The sequence below is a fragment of the Plectrocnemia conspersa genome, unplaced genomic scaffold (assembly GCF_051122295.1).
Source record: "Plectrocnemia conspersa isolate PC_06_02 unplaced genomic scaffold, ASM5112229v1 ptg000014l, whole genome shotgun sequence".
Classification (NCBI taxonomy): domain Eukaryota; kingdom Metazoa; phylum Arthropoda; class Insecta; order Trichoptera; family Polycentropodidae; genus Plectrocnemia; species Plectrocnemia conspersa.
Window position 1 is genome coordinate 12,393,124 of NW_028277178.1, and position 21,469 is coordinate 12,414,592.

A 21,469-nucleotide genomic window follows, 5' to 3' on the forward strand; every position below is an offset into this window, starting at 1 on the left:
AGAAACGCAAGTCAGAATTATTTATCTGAAGAAAATGTACAATTAACAAATTGACTGCCAGTAGTTGGTTAAAAAAACTTAACTATGAAATCGTGTGTGCGTTGGTCGATGTAAAAAAGAATATTGATTGTACAAGTGTTGTGCATCGTGTTTAAATTACAGCACAGCGTAATACCTGGTCAAACACAAACGATAGATTCAAGGATAAGTTTGCGAGGCATCGCAACATTTATGATAATACTCAGCAAAGACAATGTATGATAAACCAATTTATCATACAATTGTAAAAAACGTCGGGTTGCGAACTCTGTTATAAAACCGAGCGTCGATGTCGCCAGTTGAGGTGCACTGCTATACAAATGAATACTTAATAATATTTTTATTTCAAAATAAAAACAATATTTTGTGTGCATTAGAATAATAATTTGAGTTTGCATACATGTGTTTTTCATTTATATTTTTAGACGTTTATTTGTTTATGTACGTTTGCACATGGCGTCACTTTTGCACACGTGTGTGCAAATGGCTTTATTGATTATGGTATCAGATTGAAAGAGTATATTCGAAGCTCGCGTTTTTGTGACAATGATAAGCGTTACAGTAAGCGAGTGATCGCGATCGATAGTATAATAACGCCATTGAAATGTGAGATTAGTCTGTGTCTTTTCTCTGTATGGGTAAAGTGCTAACTTTGCTCACCTTTCATGATCGATCATAAAGGAGAGCAAAGACCATCCTTATCGACAACTAAGGCAAAATATTATGGTAAAGAGTATTTGTAGATACATAAAATGCAATCTTGGACTACATGTTACGTGTTTCTTGGATTCTCATACTAAAAGCTAATATTAAATATCAAATCTTGGAAGATGTATGCAAATTTGTAAGTGTAGCGTGTTATTTTATTGTACTCTAATAATTAAAAAAATGTCATACTTTGTCTTTTGAGTGTGCATGAGCCTACTGTACCATATATGGTACGGGTAATTTCTAGCGACCCTTGTATATATATTTTTTAATATATTTTTATATTATATTCGGACCTCTTTAATTCAATTAATAATAAAAATAATATTAAATTTTGTCTTAAAAATAATAAAAGTCTAAATGGGTCTTAAAATGGCAGACTCAATATGAAATGCGTGATTTTATATTAAATTCACCCAACAACTATATTGATGTATGGTATTAGGCTCATGAGTTTAATTGCTTTTTTATTGTTTAAGACGCTTTAATTACTTTGTAGCCAACTGTATCGAAACCTGCACTTGCTGAGTTCGCTCTTAATATTCTCAACGACTCACATTTTCATTTTTAACTTAGGAGGCGTTTTAAAACCCCTAATTTTAAATATTAATATTTAAAAAATTTAATTCACTCGCGGCCCCCTTTTTGCGCATAGACTTGTGTGCGGATGCACAATATGTCATCGTCGTTACGTCGCCACCATGTTTGTGCGTACGTTGCCGAACGGTTTTTCGACAATGACACCGTTTCATAATTGACACGGAACGGCCGCGACACAAACACAAACATATGTACATACGCGCATTTTCCTTTTTCTCGTTCTTCCTCCATTATCGTCTATTCTCTCATTTTTCGTACACACGGCGTATACACCTGTTGATATCGCTGTATCCCCGATATAATTTATCGCCGGGAAAGTAATCCCCCATCGCAAACAGGGGTAGTTACTATATAATACAATAATACAATATTCCGTTTAACGCGTTTTTATCGCGTATGCGTATTTACGCACTACATACAAGGTCCCACAACACAAATTTTCGATTTGAATGAACGGAGCGGAGCGATAATGTATTTTGACCATGATTAGCGATTTTCGACGTAATATTTTGGTATATCTGTGTGTGTAGCGCTATCAGAGTGCCTTGAACGCAAGATTGCATTATCAGCAGTGAATCGGTTTGTTATTTTTTTCGTGCGCTGTAACTCTGGATAATAAAACACTTCCTGGAGTCCTTAAATATAGTAAGCGTAAATTTTTATAATCATACGAGCTTAAAAGAAGATTCCATCATGTTATTTTTTGAAAAGAACTTGCTGCATTACTCAGTGGGTCACGGTCTTCTCCACTTTACTCTGTCCTTAGCTACGCAGCGCCAGTTTCTGATGCAGAGCTTCAGAGATTTTTCTGTACTTTATCGCAGTCTACCTAAGATCATTTTATTATAAGTTAACCGCTTTGCAGCCTTTGGATGCCAAGTCAGCCTAAAGCGTGGTGTTTTGATTAAGTAAGCTGCTTTCGATATAATAAAACATTTCTAATATAAAAATCTTTACAGTGACTCTGAGTCGTCATTCTCGAACCGACGTAAGCAGGACTATTATTGTCATTGATTTTAAAGTGCGCGTGTGTCAGTATTTTTTTAAATGTTTTGATGGCAACACAATTTGAGTATTATATCATCTGTTAGGATAGGTTAGGTTATGTTAGGTTAGAAAAATAGGTTATCATCCGTAAGCAGCGATTACAGTGAACAGCGATCTACAAAATGCTTGCAAAACCTTCTTATATTTTGTTTTTCCGGTGTTTATATTTAAATCAGATTCGGTGTCCGCCTCACTGAAAGCTTTGAAAGGACCTCCTCCTCAGTTTATGCGATTGTGCCCTCTACAGCAGTGGTTCTACAACTATTTGCTGTCACACCTCCCTTGGGAATGATCTTACGACCGAACTTTAGGGTGAGTTGGCATTTTTTAGGCATTGGACTAAAACATGCTAGATTCTTCACACAATTTCCTCTTCTCTTCTTATATAAATATAGCTATCTCAGTATTGATTTCCATATTACGAATAAAACTCCATATTCGGCTCAAAAATGAAGTTTACAACTTGAATAGCATCGCTGATTTTAGTGGTTTTAATGTATTTGGGAAAGAGTTTTTGATGCTAATAGATGACGATGTAAAGAAGTGAAATACTTGTTTTTGAGCTCCTAAGCTCCTAAGTCAGATTCTTAGAGAATTTTGAAAGGTGCACCATTATGCATATACAACTTAATTTTGTCTTTTGTCAAGTATTTTTGTTTTAAATAATTCGTTCATTAGTTGTTATATATTTTGGCATTTCTCGATGAAGCTCACCGAGTACACTAATTCGATGTTGTTTTGTATCCATCGCGGAAGGTTACGAAGAGAATTTTGCGGTCGTTTCGCAAAAGTCTCAGTTTTCAGTTTTATTTGACGAATACGTCATAGAATAATTATATTTTCTACTTATCGATATTTATCGGACAGATGATTGACCGTATCAACAGCTTTTATTGTAATGAGTAGTGGCTTACAAAATTTTAGTTTCTCTATAATCAGCATTTTCTTTTTCTGTTGCTGTTATATGACATCTAGAATCTGTCAATATTTATTCTAGATTAGCGCAACTTACGGTTTAAGAACTCATGCTATAGGGTCATATTAAACAATATGTAAAAGAAAACGTTTAATTGACGTTAAACATTTTCTTGTACCCGCACTTTGCTTTATGACCTAGATACGCACATCCTGCTTAGATTAACGATTGCTTTAGTACACATAATTAACTAATTGTATACCATAGTAATTTTCTATTAAATGTAATTTTTGTTACATTTAAACACATAATTGCTATTTGTTAGTTAGAGCTTTTGCTATATACCATTATTAGTCGCTTAGCGACGTTGCAATTTTCGCCACCTTATCTCTACGAATGCGTGCGCGTAAAAAGAGAGGCTTACGATTATGTTCCCTTCGAGAGTCCCAAATCGAGAGATGGGCTATGGTAATTTGGACACGTCCGCGCATAATTTTTGAGCGTATAAATTTTTATTCGTCGCCCGGAATCAATCGGAAAGTTCTCATGGAATCTTCGATTTGTGGCTCTGATCTAAATAAGTTTAATTGCGATAAAAAATGAGTCTCTTAACCTGAAAATGAAAGGGAGAGGGAGGTATAAGCTTTTTCGCTTTCCGAGGCCTATTACCGGAACGCCATTAGGGAACAGGGAATATCCATCCTTATTAGTGTTCGATACATAATGGCCGCTCGGCTTAGATGACGAAACTCACTTTTGGAGCCCTCCTTTGAGGAGTTTCCCGGGGAGTTCTCTCGGCTTAAGCCTTTCTTCGCAGCTCTCGGACGAATTCAATCAGCCGGCTTTTCCGAGTGGAAAATCGCATTCGGGTCCCTCAAAAGCTTCGGCTTTTCCTCCAAGATCTCGGATCGATCGCAGCTAGCGGCAACCAAGTCAGAATACCGCTTTGATAAATATTTCACAGCAAAAAATCGTGACGAGCTAAAATTCTCGCGAAACTATTTAATGACAAATCTTTAACTTTAATCTTCCTAGAATTTATGCATCATATTATTTTTTACTAATAATAATTAACGATAAATGGTAAGCTTTAATTAGTATAAATATAACATTGTTTGAGAATAAGAGAATTAGGCAATTAAAAGCTTAGATACCCGTGTGTGAATTTAATCATAATCGTAAGTGCTAACTGTTGTAACTGTTACTACTCTCTGAGTAAGACCAAATCAAAGCAACAATTTAATTTTTACTTAAATTCTAAAACGTGTATTATTATATATTTATTAAGAACTAGTAATCAGTACCCTAATTGTACAGTCTAAAGATTTACTGGTAACAGTAAGTATAGTAGTTAAATCAGATAACGATCGGAATCGATATTGAAACCTTAAATTGGTGTAGTATAATCAATAATCAATAAACAATGATCGGCTTACTTCTCAGCTTCTATTTATCAACACATGAAATGGAAAGAGAAACCATTAATGGAAGAACACTAAATTAATATTGTTATCGTGAAAATAATTAGAGCTTTATAACTTGACATTGCCACAATATTTATTATTTTTAATAATCACAATATGATGATTATAAAAGCTTAGAGTATTTACACAATCAACGCTTTTGTATTATAAATTAATAGTTGTATTGATTTTCTTACAAAAATATCACTGTTAAAATCCTTATAAATATATAAACCCAAATTAAAAACTCAAACATAGTTTTATATCAGTGCCACGTATACAATATTGTAAAAATATTAAAAAAAAAATTATAAAAGTAAATGTGAATCATAATATTTGACTATAAGCCTGTTAGAAAATGCATTAAATTACTTTCTGCATGTGGCAAAAATCTTGTTGCACAATAAAAATTATTTTCATACTTAAATTCTCGAGTAAGACATTTATAATTTAATTTACTCTCAAAATAATATATGTATGTATTAAACATTTACAGGATGAATTAATTCGAATTTACTATGTTGGCAGCACTGTAAACCAGACAGCTGTCCTCATGTGATTCACAAAGGAGCATTACATGTCCAAAAAGTGACATTGTGGTCAGGTGGCGTCATTGGGCCTTACTTTTTTATAAACGATGATGGTTGAACTGTAACATTCAATGATGAGCGTTATAGGCGCATGATAACTAATATTTTTTAGCACGAAATCGAATATATTCATGTGAAAGACACGTGGTTCTAACAAGACCTGTCACACATCGTGTGAAATGTAAGATGATTTGCGTGAAAAGATCCCAGTTCGCATTATTTCACGTTTTGGTAACGACAACTGGCCCCTAAGAGTATGTGATTAAACGTATTTTTTAGTGGGATTACTCTAAGGTCGTGTCTACGTCGACGAACCCGAAACGTTAGAGCACCTAAAAACCAACATCCTGAAATGTACGAATCGTATCGGATGCTGCAAACGGTCCAGATGTGGCTATTTATTTGATATACTTTTTCATAATTAATTAAATACAATTAATAAAAGAAATCCTAACATATCCTTGAATTTGTGTATATTTTTTTTTTATTTTCGTTAACTGTAATTGAACTGTACATATTCAAAATTATTATGTATATGTATAATTCATACATATACATAAAAAAGAAATTCTTATTGTCATGTTAAATTTACAATTTATTCAGAGTAACGTTTTAGAAAATACAAGTATGTTTTTTAGTTAAATACTTATTTGCAACATAAAATTCTGCTTATTTTCAGTTTACAATGAAGGTTTATTCGTAGACAAGACATCCATTATTTGTTATATTGTTAATTTATTATACTTTTATTTTACCAGTCGTTCCGAAAACATCAATCTCTAGTTACCACCTTATATTTATCTTATCCATAATCTCAGATTTATGTAATATAATAATTTAGTTGCTCTGCCAAAGATATTATTTTCTAAATAATATTTAATTATGCGTTTGATTTATATTATAATATATACTTTAAATAATACAGCAGTTTGTAGTACAAAAAAGTAAAAAGTAAAAATATTTTATTTTTCTCAATAAATTTATTTTAAACTGGGCATGTGTCTTTTGACAAGTCAGTCAATGTCGGTTTACGCGATTTACTACTTAAAACACCAAATCATTTGTTATTTCTGCTTATCGTTCGACTTGTTATTGATAGTGCGTCCATTGCGATCGACCAGTCGACCGCGAAACTACTTCCGATCGCCCGCTTTTTAGTACGATTTACATCGTATCTTGTTTGTAAAACGTTTTTCTAAATACAATGATGATTTAAATATAAAAAACATATTGAAACATCTAATATCTGGCGAATCCTTCATCGGTAGATCGCCATCAACAACTGCAGTCGCAGAGAGTAAAAGTCTAGCGACTTATGGGTACATATAATTTCGCTATAGAAAGTCTGGATTATAATATGGTCTATTCCTTCTCTACATCTTACTGTATCTAGAAAAGAAGTCTCTAAACGAGGCTCAATAGCAATTCAAAGAGCGTCAGGGCCACCGACGACGCACATACAGCATGTGTGCACCACACGGAGCGAAATGCGTGGCTTACGTAAGCGGCTGGGAGCGAGCATAGTCCACGTGTGCCAGTAGCTCTAGCTGCGTTGGCCTCGTTCGATAAATTATTTTCAAGAGTAGTAGGGCCCTGCAATGTGGGCCAATGTTAAACGAGCATTGTGTCGCAACGGCGGCCCTTTGGCCCGCGGGCCCCCGCGGGTGCTGCGCTCGCAGTCGTCAGATGGCTAATTTTAGATACGGTCCTTTTAGATGTTACTTCCTGGATCAGTTCAAGGACGGAATCCTTGCGAGGAACGCGTTCATTTCCTGTTAATCACGGCTCGATAGCAACAGGCGTTCTTGGAACAGACGCACGACGATGATTTGGAAAACGTCCCATTTACTAGAGACGGTATAAGTTTAGATTCCTACTTGAAAAGCGAATTTGTTTTAGTCATAGATCTGTTTGAATTGTATTTTGTACAATTTTTGCTTTTATTTGTCAATTATTCGGTATAAAGTTAAAACATTTAGAAAGATATAAGCCTATTTTAGGAACGTATCCCATTTTTTATATGAATGTCTTACTTATAAACACATTTAAATTTCAACACTATTGCTTCAATACTACATCCAACTTTTTAAGTAAATGTTTTTATCAAGTCTCCAGAGCCAGTATATACAATAAAATCATAGTTGAAGTAAATATTTTTTCAGAGAATTTTTCACAGTAGATATATTATACAATTAAAATTATATGTTCTTTGGAATAATGCGCAACCCGGTTTTAAAAGGACAAACTTTTTGAAAGAATGTCACACTTAAAAGCAGTGAGTAAGAAAACCCACATTGAAGAAAATGGAATGCATGCTTCGGAAAAGCGGTTCTTTTCGAATTACTAATTACCGACATTTATGTAAAGTTAAAATCATGTTTTATATATACATATATATTATATGCGCGTAATAATGATTAAAAAATAATTTTCGTTCTTTGGATGTATGTCTTATTTAAAAATCATTACTTTATATTTCTGGAAGTAACAGGTTTTTTTAGGAAAGTGTCTTGTTTTAGATGAATGTATCACTTGAACAATATTTACGCTTAGATCAGTTAGTTACCAAGGTCCCGAAAACAAGTGTAGTTGAACGCATGTTACATTTTGTTCCTCATGATACGAACCATTAATTGTAAATGCTTTAGTGTTTATCTTTTCTAACACTACTTTTTAAAAAGTTGCGTTATATTGACTTATCTTAAATATTATATTAAAACGCTTAGTGATGCATTGCAACGCCGGATATTTGAAATTGTTGCCTATTTTCCCACGAATGTATATGTTTTGACGAGTTTTCTCATGTGTAGAAAAATGTTAAATGTTTGAAGAATCACTAATAAATATAGTAAAATGTGGATGTTGAAATATTCCATTGCTCAACCTTGCTTTTCTACATTTAGTTAACAATTTTATAAAACTAGTGGAGTAAGACAATGTAATTTTTGTGAGTTGGTTAATTAACCATTAGGTTAATTTATTATCGCCAGATACGCGCTCTAGGATATAGCGGTTTTATTTTATCTTCGGCTAAATTGCTGTTCAAATGGGGATAATATATGGTGGCAATGGAACATACGATGTTTTCGCATTCACGCACGTAAAAAAATACTATCAAGTTACCACTAGCAGTGCTGCCAATCTACGCTTGTACATATCTGGCAACGCTGTCCTATCTGGTATAATTAATTATTTTAACCTATACTTAGGAACACACATGCGTGTTTTGTGCGTGAATTAAAATTGCAAATTTCACCTGCTGCGCGTTTACGGTGTGATTTTAGATTTCATGCCAAAAAAAGAACCAGTTAGGCACATCTACGTGCCCGGACTTGTTGTCTTTATGATTGTATCGAATTCGAAGGCCAAGGTCTAGGAAAGAATTTTGAATAACCCACAGTTGTTCTGGTTAGATCCATTGCTATTATGTCTTTTATAAACATTCAGATTTGCTTTAAAACACATTTTTAGAGATGGTATTTGGTGAATCATATGGAAATAGCATGTGCTTTAATTTTATAAAAAATTATATTATCTAAAAGAGTAGGTAAAATACTAATATGAATCTTGATAAATTTTAAAACAAGGTTAACTTCAGCAAGTTATAAGCTGCAGACCCTTTTGATATTTTTGTCAAATATGAGTTTCGTGTGCTCTTTTATATAAACACACTTTATTGTCCGATAACGACTAGATTATATGTATAATCTGTTATATAGATTTAGACATTTATTTTAAAGGTTAAAAAAATACTTTTTGGTATTTTCAATGCGCACTATACTGAATAACGACAATGCGCATCCCCATGTAGCGAAATTTATTCTCGATAAGGAACATGGTTCTCATCCACCATATTCTTCAGACCTTGCTCCTTTAAACTGCTATTTATTTTGATCGATGTAACACTTTCTAGATATAAAAAAAAACATAATGCAGACGATGTGAAAATAGGGCTGTTAAAATATTTTGAATCAAAGCCTTCAACATTTTATGTTATTAGTAATTAAAAAAATGGCCAAAAGGTGGGAGAAGGCTATATTTTTAATCTTTAATCGGAATCTAGTTTTGAAAATCCCTTACTTTTTTTATAAAATACATAGCAGTTTTATTGGTAATATAAATGGAACATACAACTAAATGACATTTTTATTACTTCCTACTGAAATTTAGAGTTATTGTAGTAAATAATATTTTTTTTATTATTTTACAAAACTGCATTGACGTGTTTACACGTATAGTACAGTTAACATGTTAAAATAAAATTATATTGTAAATCATTTAAATAAAAGTAAATATTTTATAGCGACTTTTAAATTTAATTGAAAAATCGAAATTTATTTCGGGATTATCCAATACATATGTATGTGTGTAATAATAACTATATACGCCAGATATTTCGAATGCGATTATTCTTAGCTCTCTCTCCCTTCAAGATTCTGAAACATATCAGAATATCGACGAATCAGAACCATTCAAGTTTTCGCCATACGTATAGGTATAAGTATACCATAAAGTGAATGAGAAGGACAGTGCCCTAATTAATCTCAGATACGCTAGAGACGTTGGAGAAATCCCGATTGGGGATTTTCGCATTGTGTTCCGCCTTCGAGCCGAAAAATTCTCGTAGAATTTTTCGCCAAAGCAAAAGTTTGTTCAGGCCTCAGGACACGGATCATTCAAAGGGAGAGCTCGAAATCTGAAAATGTTTTTCGGACGCTCGATTGCACCACAAAAGGCCACCGGGAATTAAATTCCTTAGCGAAGTTTGCAATCCATTGGCAGATGCTGAAATTCGGCCGAAAGCCTGAGGCTTTTCGCGAAGTTTTCGCGAAGCGCGAAAATTTCTTGCAAAAGTGCAGAGTTCGTGACTTTCGTGGGAAAATTAATGAAAATGTACTTAAAGTCAATGTGCTCTTGTATATTTGTTTTGGTTCGTTAATATAATATACTAAATTTAATTAACATGGATTATTGTCATGTATGTATCTATTATCTATATACTATGTGTATTGAGATCTAATCTTTTATGGAATATATGGAATTGAATGAAACATAATGAAATTTGTCATGTATTTAACACATTTAATTAAGTTATGTTTTGATTAATTAATACTAAATATTATCATACAGTATTTCGTCGGTTAATTTAAAAAATAAAAATAAAATGGTCAATATTAATTATAAAATTTTCTTTATAATAATAAGACAAATTTATAGCTCTATAAATAATGTTAAAAAATAAATTTCAGATAGCAAATTTATACATACATAGATTCTTTTATATCAAAAGGCAAAATACATATTTTTCGTAAGTGCTTTGATCTTAAATTATTTATATATACAAGCAATTGGTTCTCAATAAAAATAAATAAAATGTGAAAAGCTATTAATTTATATTAATTTAATAATTCTTTTTTTATTTGCAATCTTAGTAAATTTAATATATTTATTGTCATAGTAAAATTTTTTTTTTTGTAAAATGGTATATATTATTCAGGAAAAAATATTTTTAGGTTAAGTTGTATAATAAAATTCATGGGAACTAAATATGATATATGGTATAAGTTGCGTGTGGTTTTGTATCATTATCTAAAATATTTAGGGGTATGTTATATATACCCTTAATAAGAATTTATTTTTTATACAACACGATTAAACTACTTTTTGAATTAACTTCAGTTTGCAGTTTTATTTTCAAATTTATAAATATTTTGAAACACGTTGATGTTAGTTAACGTGTTCTTTAAACATAATTTGTGTTAATAAGGCGCGTATTCAGTTCCAAAATTTGATGATATTGAATGTTTTGTCATTAAAAATTAATTAAACATTTTATGGGTTTCACCTATTACTTTTAGGAACACATATTAACCTATTTAAATGTATGACTAATATAATTCTAGTTTAAAATAAATACAAAGATTCTACTAAGCTAGCTCATAATTTAAACTTGTTATGTTAAATTATTATCTTTTATTCTGCCAGTATCAGTAGATTTAGATTTCAAGATTTAAGTTGTTTGTTTTCATTTTACAACATTTAACTATCATCGCTAACGATAAAATTTCGTAAAAAAACCGGTACCACCGTCCTATAGGTTTTTTCAATCCGGTTTTTCTATAGAGGCCCAAAAATAACAAACGTGCTAGAAAAAAGCAAAATTTGCATCTCGACGCGGTTTGGACTTTACTAAATTAAGAGAAAAAAATACGTGCATGTCATTGTAATAATAGTAAAAATAGCAGCGTTATGTAATTGCGCGTCGTCGAATTTCGTTATTGACCTTTTTTTATTATCGAATTACGCCTAGAATCGGTCAAGGTGAGCGCAGCGGTGCCCAAACTGTGCAGCCTATGGGCGCCGATGCGGCGAAGGTTACGGAAGCGCCGAAAGTCGAAGCACTAATGCGCTTCCAAGGCCGCGATTTTCGCTAGCTGCGCGCATAAGACACTACTTGAGAACCATTGGTTTGCGAGCCATTTTCCGATTTTTTTAGTAGTAAGGATAAGTTTTTTTTATTTAAAAATGTACATGTGTCTAACTTTATCGACATTTTCGTTTCGTAATAGGGAAAGGAAAGGGATTAAACAAATTAATCATGAAATTTCTCTTTGCGCAGCATAAACTATATTATTTTAGATTTGAATAAACAATTTAAAATCAACTGCGAGTCATATTTACTTTAAAACGCATTCACGTCGGGGTACGCATATGTGTGTCTTTTGAGTACTAAATCGCAGAAGCGAGATGCGCATTGCTATGTGAACCTTTGGTCATAAAATTATGTCAAATGCAATAAAAGTTATAATTTTTCATAGCATATGTATGTTATATTTTAAGTATTTATAAATTTAAAAAATCCTACCTCAAGCATTAGTGCTATTATCTATTTTATTTATTTTAATACTGTTTATACTACTAGGTATTAATACTAAATAATAATTTAAAAAAAAAGTGTTATATAGGTGGAGATTGAATTTTCTAGTTTTTATTAAATCACGCGATTTAAAATAAGTAGCCTAATTACAAATTTGTATTTACGTGGCACTTGTTTTATGAGGTTAGGATTTTTTTTTGTAATATATCAAATCGCTTACTTCCACTTCTTGCACTTGACCTACATCTGGAACCTCTCTCACTACCCATGTAGTGTGTCCTGAGTTGCTTTTTGAAGCGCACGCGTGTCGCTGAATATTTGCTCGCTTACTTTATGTACTTAAATTATTTTGCTACAAATTTCGTTCTATGCCTCGATATACGCGGTTCAGATTCACGCGATATTTTCTGGAACATATCTACCGTGTTAATTAAGGAATAAGAGTATAAAACAAATCTACCCTACTAAAATTAATTTTCTTGATATTCGTCAGAAATATGAGAAAAATTCGGAACATGCAATAGCTTTGTATTATATTACATAATTTTATTTTAAATTACCAAGTGACTATATTTAATTTAATGCCACAAACAACTGACCTTGACACCGTAGATTGCTATAATCGTTATAATTAGACATATTTGCGAATGTAAGAATACATATGTCAATAACCTTATATTTCACCAAATTAACTGTTTTCCCAGATAACTTCTTGACAGCCAGTTACTACTTTCAAATTAGGAATCATTTTAAAATGTTTTGATCTTGTTATATTTAAACCGAATTAAAATTTAATCGGAGTACTTTTCGTGGTTTTATCTGTGTATTGTGATGTAATAAAGCTGAAAAATATTATTCATATAATATACACTTATATCGCGCAATTAAAATTTAATTGCGATTACATAATTATATTTTTATTGAACGATATATAAGAATAAATTTGTGAAAGTAGAGGTTATCGCCACATAAACTTGCATCTTTAGCTATCTTGTTTTGCCATTTTTTGTTGTTTTTGTTATTTAGTTTAATCGCACTTTTTCGCGGAAAGACACGATATGTTTTTTACCTAATTTATTTATTTTTATACCGAAATGCATCAATTTGGCTATATTACAGCCGATTGCAAACTTGACAGATAGCATACGGCATACATTCCTGCCTGATAACAAAACACATATGTGTACATATGTGGTGGTAGATAACGTATGAATACGCTTTTTTGTAATTTGTATTTTTAGAAACGGTTTCGTGTACGGGAAGCCTTATCGATGCGATACTATTGAACGGGAGGGAGGGTTTTTGGGCGTTTCGAAATGGAAAAAATGTGTTGCTGCATGAAACATGCGAGCCGCTTGCCACTCGGACAAAATTAAGCGCATAAAAAATATCGATTTTCATTCAGAGAAACGAAATATTTAGAGAAAATATCTAAAAATGCTATTTTATATATAATACACGCGAGTAACGCGCCGGTTAAAGTTGTAATCAAATCTGACGCCATTTCGTAAATTTGGATGTAATAATATTATTTACACAAATTATTTAATGTGTGCAAAGTACAAATATAATCATTGAGTGACTCTGGTGATATTAATTTTATTTAAAAAAATATTTGTGGTACTGTAAACAATTTTTAAATTTAAATAATAAAATTAAGTAATAAAACTGCTTTTACCTTTTAACATACAAAAATTATAGAGGTACATTTTTAATTATAGAGGTACGTGTATACGTTCCAGAAAATCGAGGCGTATAACAAAGTTTGTGATAAAACGTTTGAATAATATTTTATTTTAATAACGTGTACTTTTATGCCTGCACTACACTCTCTGGAACTGAAGCTACAACTGAAGTCAGCCGAGACCTACGACTTCGAGTAAGCGACAACACTGTCGCAAATTTTATATGCGTCCGGACGGCGGCTTCTGTCACGTTCCGTCAAGCCGGCATATAGCGCGATCGAAAAATGTGCTAAATAATCGCAATTTTTAAATTGTCATAATATTAAAATTACGCTACTGATAATTATAAAAGTTAGTATGGGTACTCACCAATACAATATCAGTGAAAATTTTATGGTCGTAAATATTTTGTCGGCTTTTTCAAAATGCCATAAGGCATAAAAATGATACTTCCGAATACGAACACCACATCTGTGACTATCATAGAATTTGTCGCCATCGATTATAAATAATAATTCGTTATGGTGTGACATTTATATAAACCGATCTAGGAATTTTCCTAGATCGGTTTATATAAATGTCACACCATAACGAATTATTATGTATTTACATAAGGATATTCGAAACGATTTTTTTTAACAAAATCAAGTACCACTAATTATTTCATTTTATATGAAAAAAAATATGATAACGATATCTGCTAGAAGAATATACTATCAAAAATATAATTAATCCCTTTTGGTGCCCTAAAATATTCAAAGATATCAGTAAGAGTCTGTTGAAGTCCCCGATAAGTATTATAACTTGACCACGTGACCACGATGTAGCGCTCGACATGCGTGTTAACCATAGGACGCCTACGCGCATAGAAGCGAGTTACTCGTTCTATCTCAGTTTGCGAAACACCATATCATTATCTCTTTCACTCTCGTTACTTAATACGCGAGAGAGCGATAGGGGAAGTATCTCACCGCTCGCGCTTGAAAGAGCAGGTCCGACTTCGGTCATTTTGACTCGGAAAATAATGCCGACAATGTTCGGAAGTGCTCGAAGCTGGCCAAGTCGACTGAATTACCCCCACTTTACCTCCCGTTCTCGGTAACCTCGGACAACTTCCGAGAGATTTTAGAGCAGACAGAACCGAACTCGACCGAAGTAACCCACTATATTCTCCGTCCTTGGCCAACCTTGGACAACTTCCAGAGTGTAATGCAGACATTAAAATTACTTCCATGTTCTCGCATTCTGAAAAACTCTGTTGATACTGATAACATTAAATAATTCGATAACCCTGCTGTTATTTATGATGATAACACTGATGACTAAAATGTTGATATGCATGTTTTTTACGAATAAACTATTTTTGGTACATAATTTTAATATTTTTGGCTGATTGTATTTTCATATTGTGTAATATGTTTTGTTTATCCTTATTCAGAATAAACAAAAATTTATTAAACCCCTCGCTTAACGACTTGTGTTCATCCCATTTGTAACTCATTGGGCTCACGCATGTCAAGTTACAACAGAAGATTAAAAATATATACGAGGCCTTTCTTTTATAAGTTAGCTGTAACCTAATAAGGTAGCACTTAAGACAATCTTATTAGGTACATTTCAAAATGAATAATGCATCCCAATTACGACACTGTATTCATCTTATTTGAAGTAAAGATTAATTCCGACAAAGGAATTATTGAAGTATTATGAATATAATCTTACACGAATTAGGGGAAAATGTTAGGGTGGTTTCTAAATACTTTTACTCCTGCTATTTCATTATTATTAATTTTTATTAATGTTTGGTTTTATTTGGATTAATTTATAAGCTTGCCCGAGAGAACTAAGCGTATTAGGATCACTGTCTTTAATTTTCTTCTTATGTGCACATCGTCGGCATACGCCTGCATTCACTTCTCTAAGGACCCATATCTCCAATTTTATTGTAATTATGTACTATACGGTTTAACACCAAACCGAGTAATGAAAATATTTTTAATGTATTTCTAAAAATAATTATAAATTATAAGAGAACGCTTAGATAAAATTCTAAATTAAATAATGCAATATTTCAAAGTATCTATTCTTTCACTTTACAATTTTGGTTAGGTTCATGTTATTTGGTCAGTTATCGCATACAGAGCATTAAACTCAATAATATTGTTTTCGTTTCGAAACCGGCGAAAGATTCACGATTTCTGACCTTCAAATCTTGCATTACGTAAACCGTGCACACACACATACCCACGCACGCGCACGCTTACGTTCACTTACATATTTGCGTGCACGCACACACCCCTACGCTATTTTTGCACGCTCACGTTTACGTTCGCATACGTACATATGGATGTAATTGCATTTATCTCTGAGCGTGGTGTCATCGACCCCGGCTGATACGAATGCGACTTGGCCTTGATTTTATTTATTTCGAATTTGCCAGATCAAAGATACGAGGCAGAAATTCGAGTGTGTGTGCTGATAAATTACCGAGCCACTTGTGTAAACAACGTGCACTTAGTTTACAGCTTTACGTAAAAACGTATTGAATTTAAACATAATTTAAATGTGATGAAACGACACAGGTGAACCGATTTATTTTATTATTACGTGACGTTACGCGGCGCCATCAACTGTTCAAATAGGATCGATGCAACTTTAATGCATCGATCAGTCAACAAATTTCATGACTTGCCTTACGGTTAGTACGCATGTTCGTTTTTCGGACCAAATTTCATTATGAAATGATTAGCCGTCGCTAATTTGTGAGATTTTTATGTAATTCATACAATTATTTATTAAATACTATGCGCTGCGTCTCCAAAAACGAAGTATACAAAATTTTTGCGCTGCGCGATCAATCGTGTTTTGTGTGGCTGAACCAAGGTGTCTTATCGGCAGGAATTTCGAATTCATACGAACTTAGTGCTTCAAGTTGAAATTCTTTGTCGGGAGCGAGTCTCGAATGGAATTTAATAATTTGCGCGTTGTGTGTCTGTTTTTATATATATGAGAGAGGCTTAGTGCTCGCCAACTTTTCGCTGCAATGGCCAGCTATACAAATTGGGTGTGTAATTATAAGTTGCCAGTAAAATAAAAATATTCCTTGTCCTGTTCTTAACAAGGCAATCCGTTACGAATGATTTTAACATAATAATTTATGCACAGTACTTATAAAGGCATTCCCAATATACTGTCAATACATTTGATTAAACACCTTTCATTTATGCATGTTAAATCAGCATAAAAAAATACTACTAAGAAGTATTGTTCTCGCGAACATTTCAATGAAAGCTTTTAGAATTGCTTTGTTTAATCTATGGTCGCTGGTGGTCCATCTCCAAATAATAATACGCTCGCTTTCAAGCGTTTCATGATGATGATAAAATTAACTGGATAGAAAACTGATTCGTTTTAGTATAGCAATGCAAATACCGAAACGTTAGCATAAAATTATACAATAAATTAGTTTTTTGTGTATATCATTTTTCTATCTAGAACATGTTGAAGCAAAATTATTGGATAATCTAATTTTTAATATTTGTATTTATTAGACATTGTTGATAGGGACAGCTGTCTGATTTATAGTGCTGCTAACATAGAAACTGGAATTGGATCATTCTGTGGTTTTCTAGCAGTAATAACTTCTTATATACTTTATAATTTCTAAAATTCAATAACGTGATATAAACTATAAGCAAAACATTCCTACGAACAACCTTTAGTTTACGATTGCCTGATTGAATTTCATAATTTGTTTAAGCACACCACAATGTAAGGTGTCTAATCCGAATACCGTTTTACAGACTAGATAGAGTTTTCCAGTATGTGTTTAATATTTTCCAAAGATACTCGACTTCATGTATATTTTCTAAACTTACATTCCGAAGTATAATGTTGCAATGTAAGCATCGAATAATATCATATTATCTTTTGTTTCAGGAACAACGTTTCGGGCGCACAAGCTGATCCTGGCGGCTTGCAGTAAGCACTTCCAGGAGCTGTTTGCAGCGGCACCACCAAGTCATGCAGGTCCCTGCTACGTTATCCTGGAAGCGACCAGCGCCGCCAACATGGCCGCGCTGCTCGAATTTATGTACAAAGGAGAAGTGCACGTCAGCCAGGATGCCCTGTCGGGCTTCCTCAAGAGTGCGGAGAGCTTACAAGTGAGTCTCTTCCAAATCTTTCATCTTAAAAATCTATCAAAATGGAAATACTAATTTTGCCTTCAAATCTAGGTCAAGGGTTTAAGCATAGAACATGAAAAGTTGGCTGTGGCGCAGAGTCAGCAGCCCGTAGGCAAAGTGAAGTTAAACAACAGTGCTACGGGTGGCGAGGCGGACAGTTCCCCGGGTGGGTCATTCGCCACTGCGCTGCCTCCGTACTTGCAGCACGGAATGCCCACGTATCATCACCGAGGAGGATATCCGACACCTTTGCCTCCGCCGATCCACCACCATCACCAGTTTGCAGAGGCGCCACGCCGCAGGGCACTGCGCTCCCCGCAGGATTCGCAACCCCCCGAGCTGCGATCTTCGGTGCTGCGGGACGGGAAAGCACCACTTTCTCCGGCACCATCTCCCCACGCTAGAAATTATAGGTGAATATTAAAGCCTACTTATTAGTCACATTATGTCATATGAAAGATACAAACGGAAACACTGACAAAGCTACAAATGTAGTTTCAAAGTGACTTCTGAACTTCTGGATAAGACATGTTTGATCTTGCTTCTAGAAGGTGAGAAAAGAAATTTAATAAAATGGATTGCAGTGAATAGTAAATACAAAGGAATACACATGGAAAACTTTAGCCTAAAAGGATTAATGTCATTGCAGTTACTAGACAATAATTTAACAGTGAATCACAAAAGGAAGAATAAATAAATTTTAATATTGCAATTAGTTAATAGGAATTATATTAATAATGAACTCATTACCTATATATTATGTATATTGCATAATTCAGATGACAAAGCTCTTATTGTCAAACCATTAAACGACTATCATTCTATGACTGTACAAAGACTAAAATATATGTGGCAATTAATTTAGTTTTTAGTGTCAAGTAGTATATTAAGACTAAATACTAGTGTGTTCTAATTTGAGTATACAATATACCCATTCTGCGTATTTATAACATTTTTTTTTTAACTTAGTAGAGTAAGCTAGTTATATTGCTTTAATTAAGTCTGCACGCACTCAATTTCAGACCCGGATCGTCAAGTTCGATTGCCGGAAGTTGCGATGAGCCTGACACGCGCTCATCGCCTGGCTGCGGAGGTAGCAGGTTTCCAGAAGAAGGCTCTGGTGCCACTCCGACGACGCCACATTCGCATCAACCCCCGTCCTCGGCGTCTGCGAATAATGGTTACGAAAGGGGCGCCGCCGAGGAAGTATGCGAACGCAGACAGTCGGCGGACCAGGGGGCAGAAGGTCCTTTCTCACACCCACCAACACCTCGACCACTTCAAAAGACACAAACTCAAGCTGTACCTATGCTGAAATTTTCAGACTTACGTATCAAAATGGAAACGCAGGAATTCCCTAGTAGTGGCGGTGGCGGCGTAGGCGGAGGTCCGTACAGTGCGCCACCAACGCCACCCGCAGCACCCCCTGACGTACCCGAAATGCCTGTATGGACTGCAAAGCACCTTACTGCTAGTAAATCGGGAGGAATCGCAACCCCAGACGGTGAGTTTGTGCCTTGTGTATATTCTGTATTTTCAAGGAAATTGTTAAAAAATATGAGGTTGTCCGATAAATCTTTGCGTTTTTTTCTTACACTTGCAAGAATGTAAAACTCTTTATAAATTAACAATAATTTCACTATTCTTTGGGGTTTTGTCAACAGTAGTCGTATTAATAATGCTATTTAGTAATGGAATATTTTTTGTTTCGATATATTCAACCCTAAGTCAACAATGGCAGTGAAGATAAAATAATCTCAGTTAAGCTATATTATGCTTTATGAGTTGTAACTCAAATCATAATGCGACAATAGAAGTAAAAACATCTTTAATGCAGTTGGCAGGGATGCTATTAAATTTAGAAAATGTACAATGTGGTTCTGAAAATTTTGTTCCGAGAATTTTGACAATAAATATCTACGTGAGGGCGGGTAGTTCTTATGGGTTGTTAGTGAGGATATTAGGGCTGATATCAAAGCAGGTCCGAGATTAACGATACAGAAGCTAGCAAGAAAGCTCAACGTGTCGCCTACATCAGTTCAGAGACATTTGAAAAATAGGAAAAGTTAATTTGCAGAATATGGGTATCTCATAAATGTCTATCTCAACAACAAACATTCTAAGTGTATGCCTCTAATTTTGTAATCTTATACAAATATGTAAAAGACACATTTAATACACGTTAAACTAATAGAATGAGGGAAATGCAATCAAAAGTTTCTTTTCACAGCTCATAATATATGATATAATGTGGGTATTTGATTTTGTCATCAAAACTCATAAAAAAAATCATGAAAACTCAAAGTAAGCAATTCTGATTCTTCGGAATTTAAGAATGGGTCTAAAACTCAGTAATTTACAATAGAATATGATGCGTCACTTTAAATCAGTTATCAAGTTGTCGTTGGGGTCTTGAAGTATAACGAATTACTTTTAATATTCATGTCTCACCTTTACAGTAAACCTTATCAATGTGTTCTTATTGTTATTTCAGGTAAAAAACTAAAATGTCCGTTCTGCGAAAGGCTATATGGATACGAGACAAACTTACGGGCGCATATAAGGCAGCGGCATCAAGGGATCCGTGTGCCGTGCCCGTTCTGCGCTCGCACCTTCACGAGGAACAACACGGTGCGAAGGCATATCGCTCGAGAGCACAAGCACGAAGCCGCTCTAAAACAGTTTCAACAGCATCATGGCCCGTTACCGAATCACGCCCAGTAGTCACATTGCCCCGTACCGATAACTCGAAAGCGTAAAACGTTCAAAGCATAGAGCCTCAGCTGCTGTTCTTTAAAGTGAAATTCGTCTTCATAATTTTAAACTGTTGACTTATAATAGCAAATTTTATAAATGTACTTAAAAAAAGAGAAGATACTAAGTATAGTTTAATTTTGTATATAATTAATTATTAATATAATTTTTTGCCTTACTAGATTTTCTATATGTTACGTATTGAATATTGATACACACTTTCAAAATAATAAATGATGTATGTAGATATGTGATTTGTAATATTTAAAAAAAAGGAATTTCACTGAAGAATTGCAGTTGTATGTATGTTATCAAAAAGGCAGACTGCTTTGTACATTGCGCTATCGAATCATAATTGAAAAATCTTAATTGTTGATAATTATTAGAAAAAAATCTTTGTTGACATTTTGGATTCTGCAACGTTAAACGCACTTGTGTTTATTTTTATTGTTCTAAAAATGTGTTTTTGGTATCTCGCATGTAAAACTAATTTGAGCACCTGCCGCCAGTCGATCTTAAAAATCGATCATTTTTTTTTATTATCATCAAACATAACTGTGATCTAAAAATCTCGTTGTGAGAAGCATTATTTAAACCGTATTTTGA

The 21,469-nt window shown here is 33.7% G+C and overlaps 1 protein-coding gene across 9 annotated transcripts in view; it reads left to right on the forward strand.

The window, feature by feature from the left end:
* The window catches only part of chinmo (Chronologically inappropriate morphogenesis), a 267,710-nt gene extending 246,454 nt beyond the window's left edge, over positions 1 to 21,256 (forward strand). For 3 of the 9 annotated variants that reach the window (XM_088203671.1, XM_088203670.1, XM_088203673.1), the window contains 5 exons: positions 17,865 to 18,088; positions 18,161 to 18,522; positions 19,132 to 19,355; positions 19,434 to 19,613; positions 20,604 to 20,983. In XM_088203671.1, the coding sequence (XP_088059797.1) occupies positions 17,865 to 18,088; positions 18,161 to 18,522; positions 19,132 to 19,355; positions 19,434 to 19,613; positions 20,604 to 20,833 (1,220 nt within the window). In that variant the 3' untranslated portion in view covers positions 20,834 to 20,983. Of the gene's footprint in view, positions 1 to 17,864; positions 18,089 to 18,160; positions 18,523 to 19,110; positions 19,614 to 20,603 lie in introns of all 9 variants that reach the window. The other 6 variants (XM_088203668.1, XM_088203672.1, XM_088203665.1 and 3 more) reach the window with 4 other exon arrangements.
* The last annotated feature ends 213 nt before the right edge of the window (positions 21,257 to 21,469 follow it).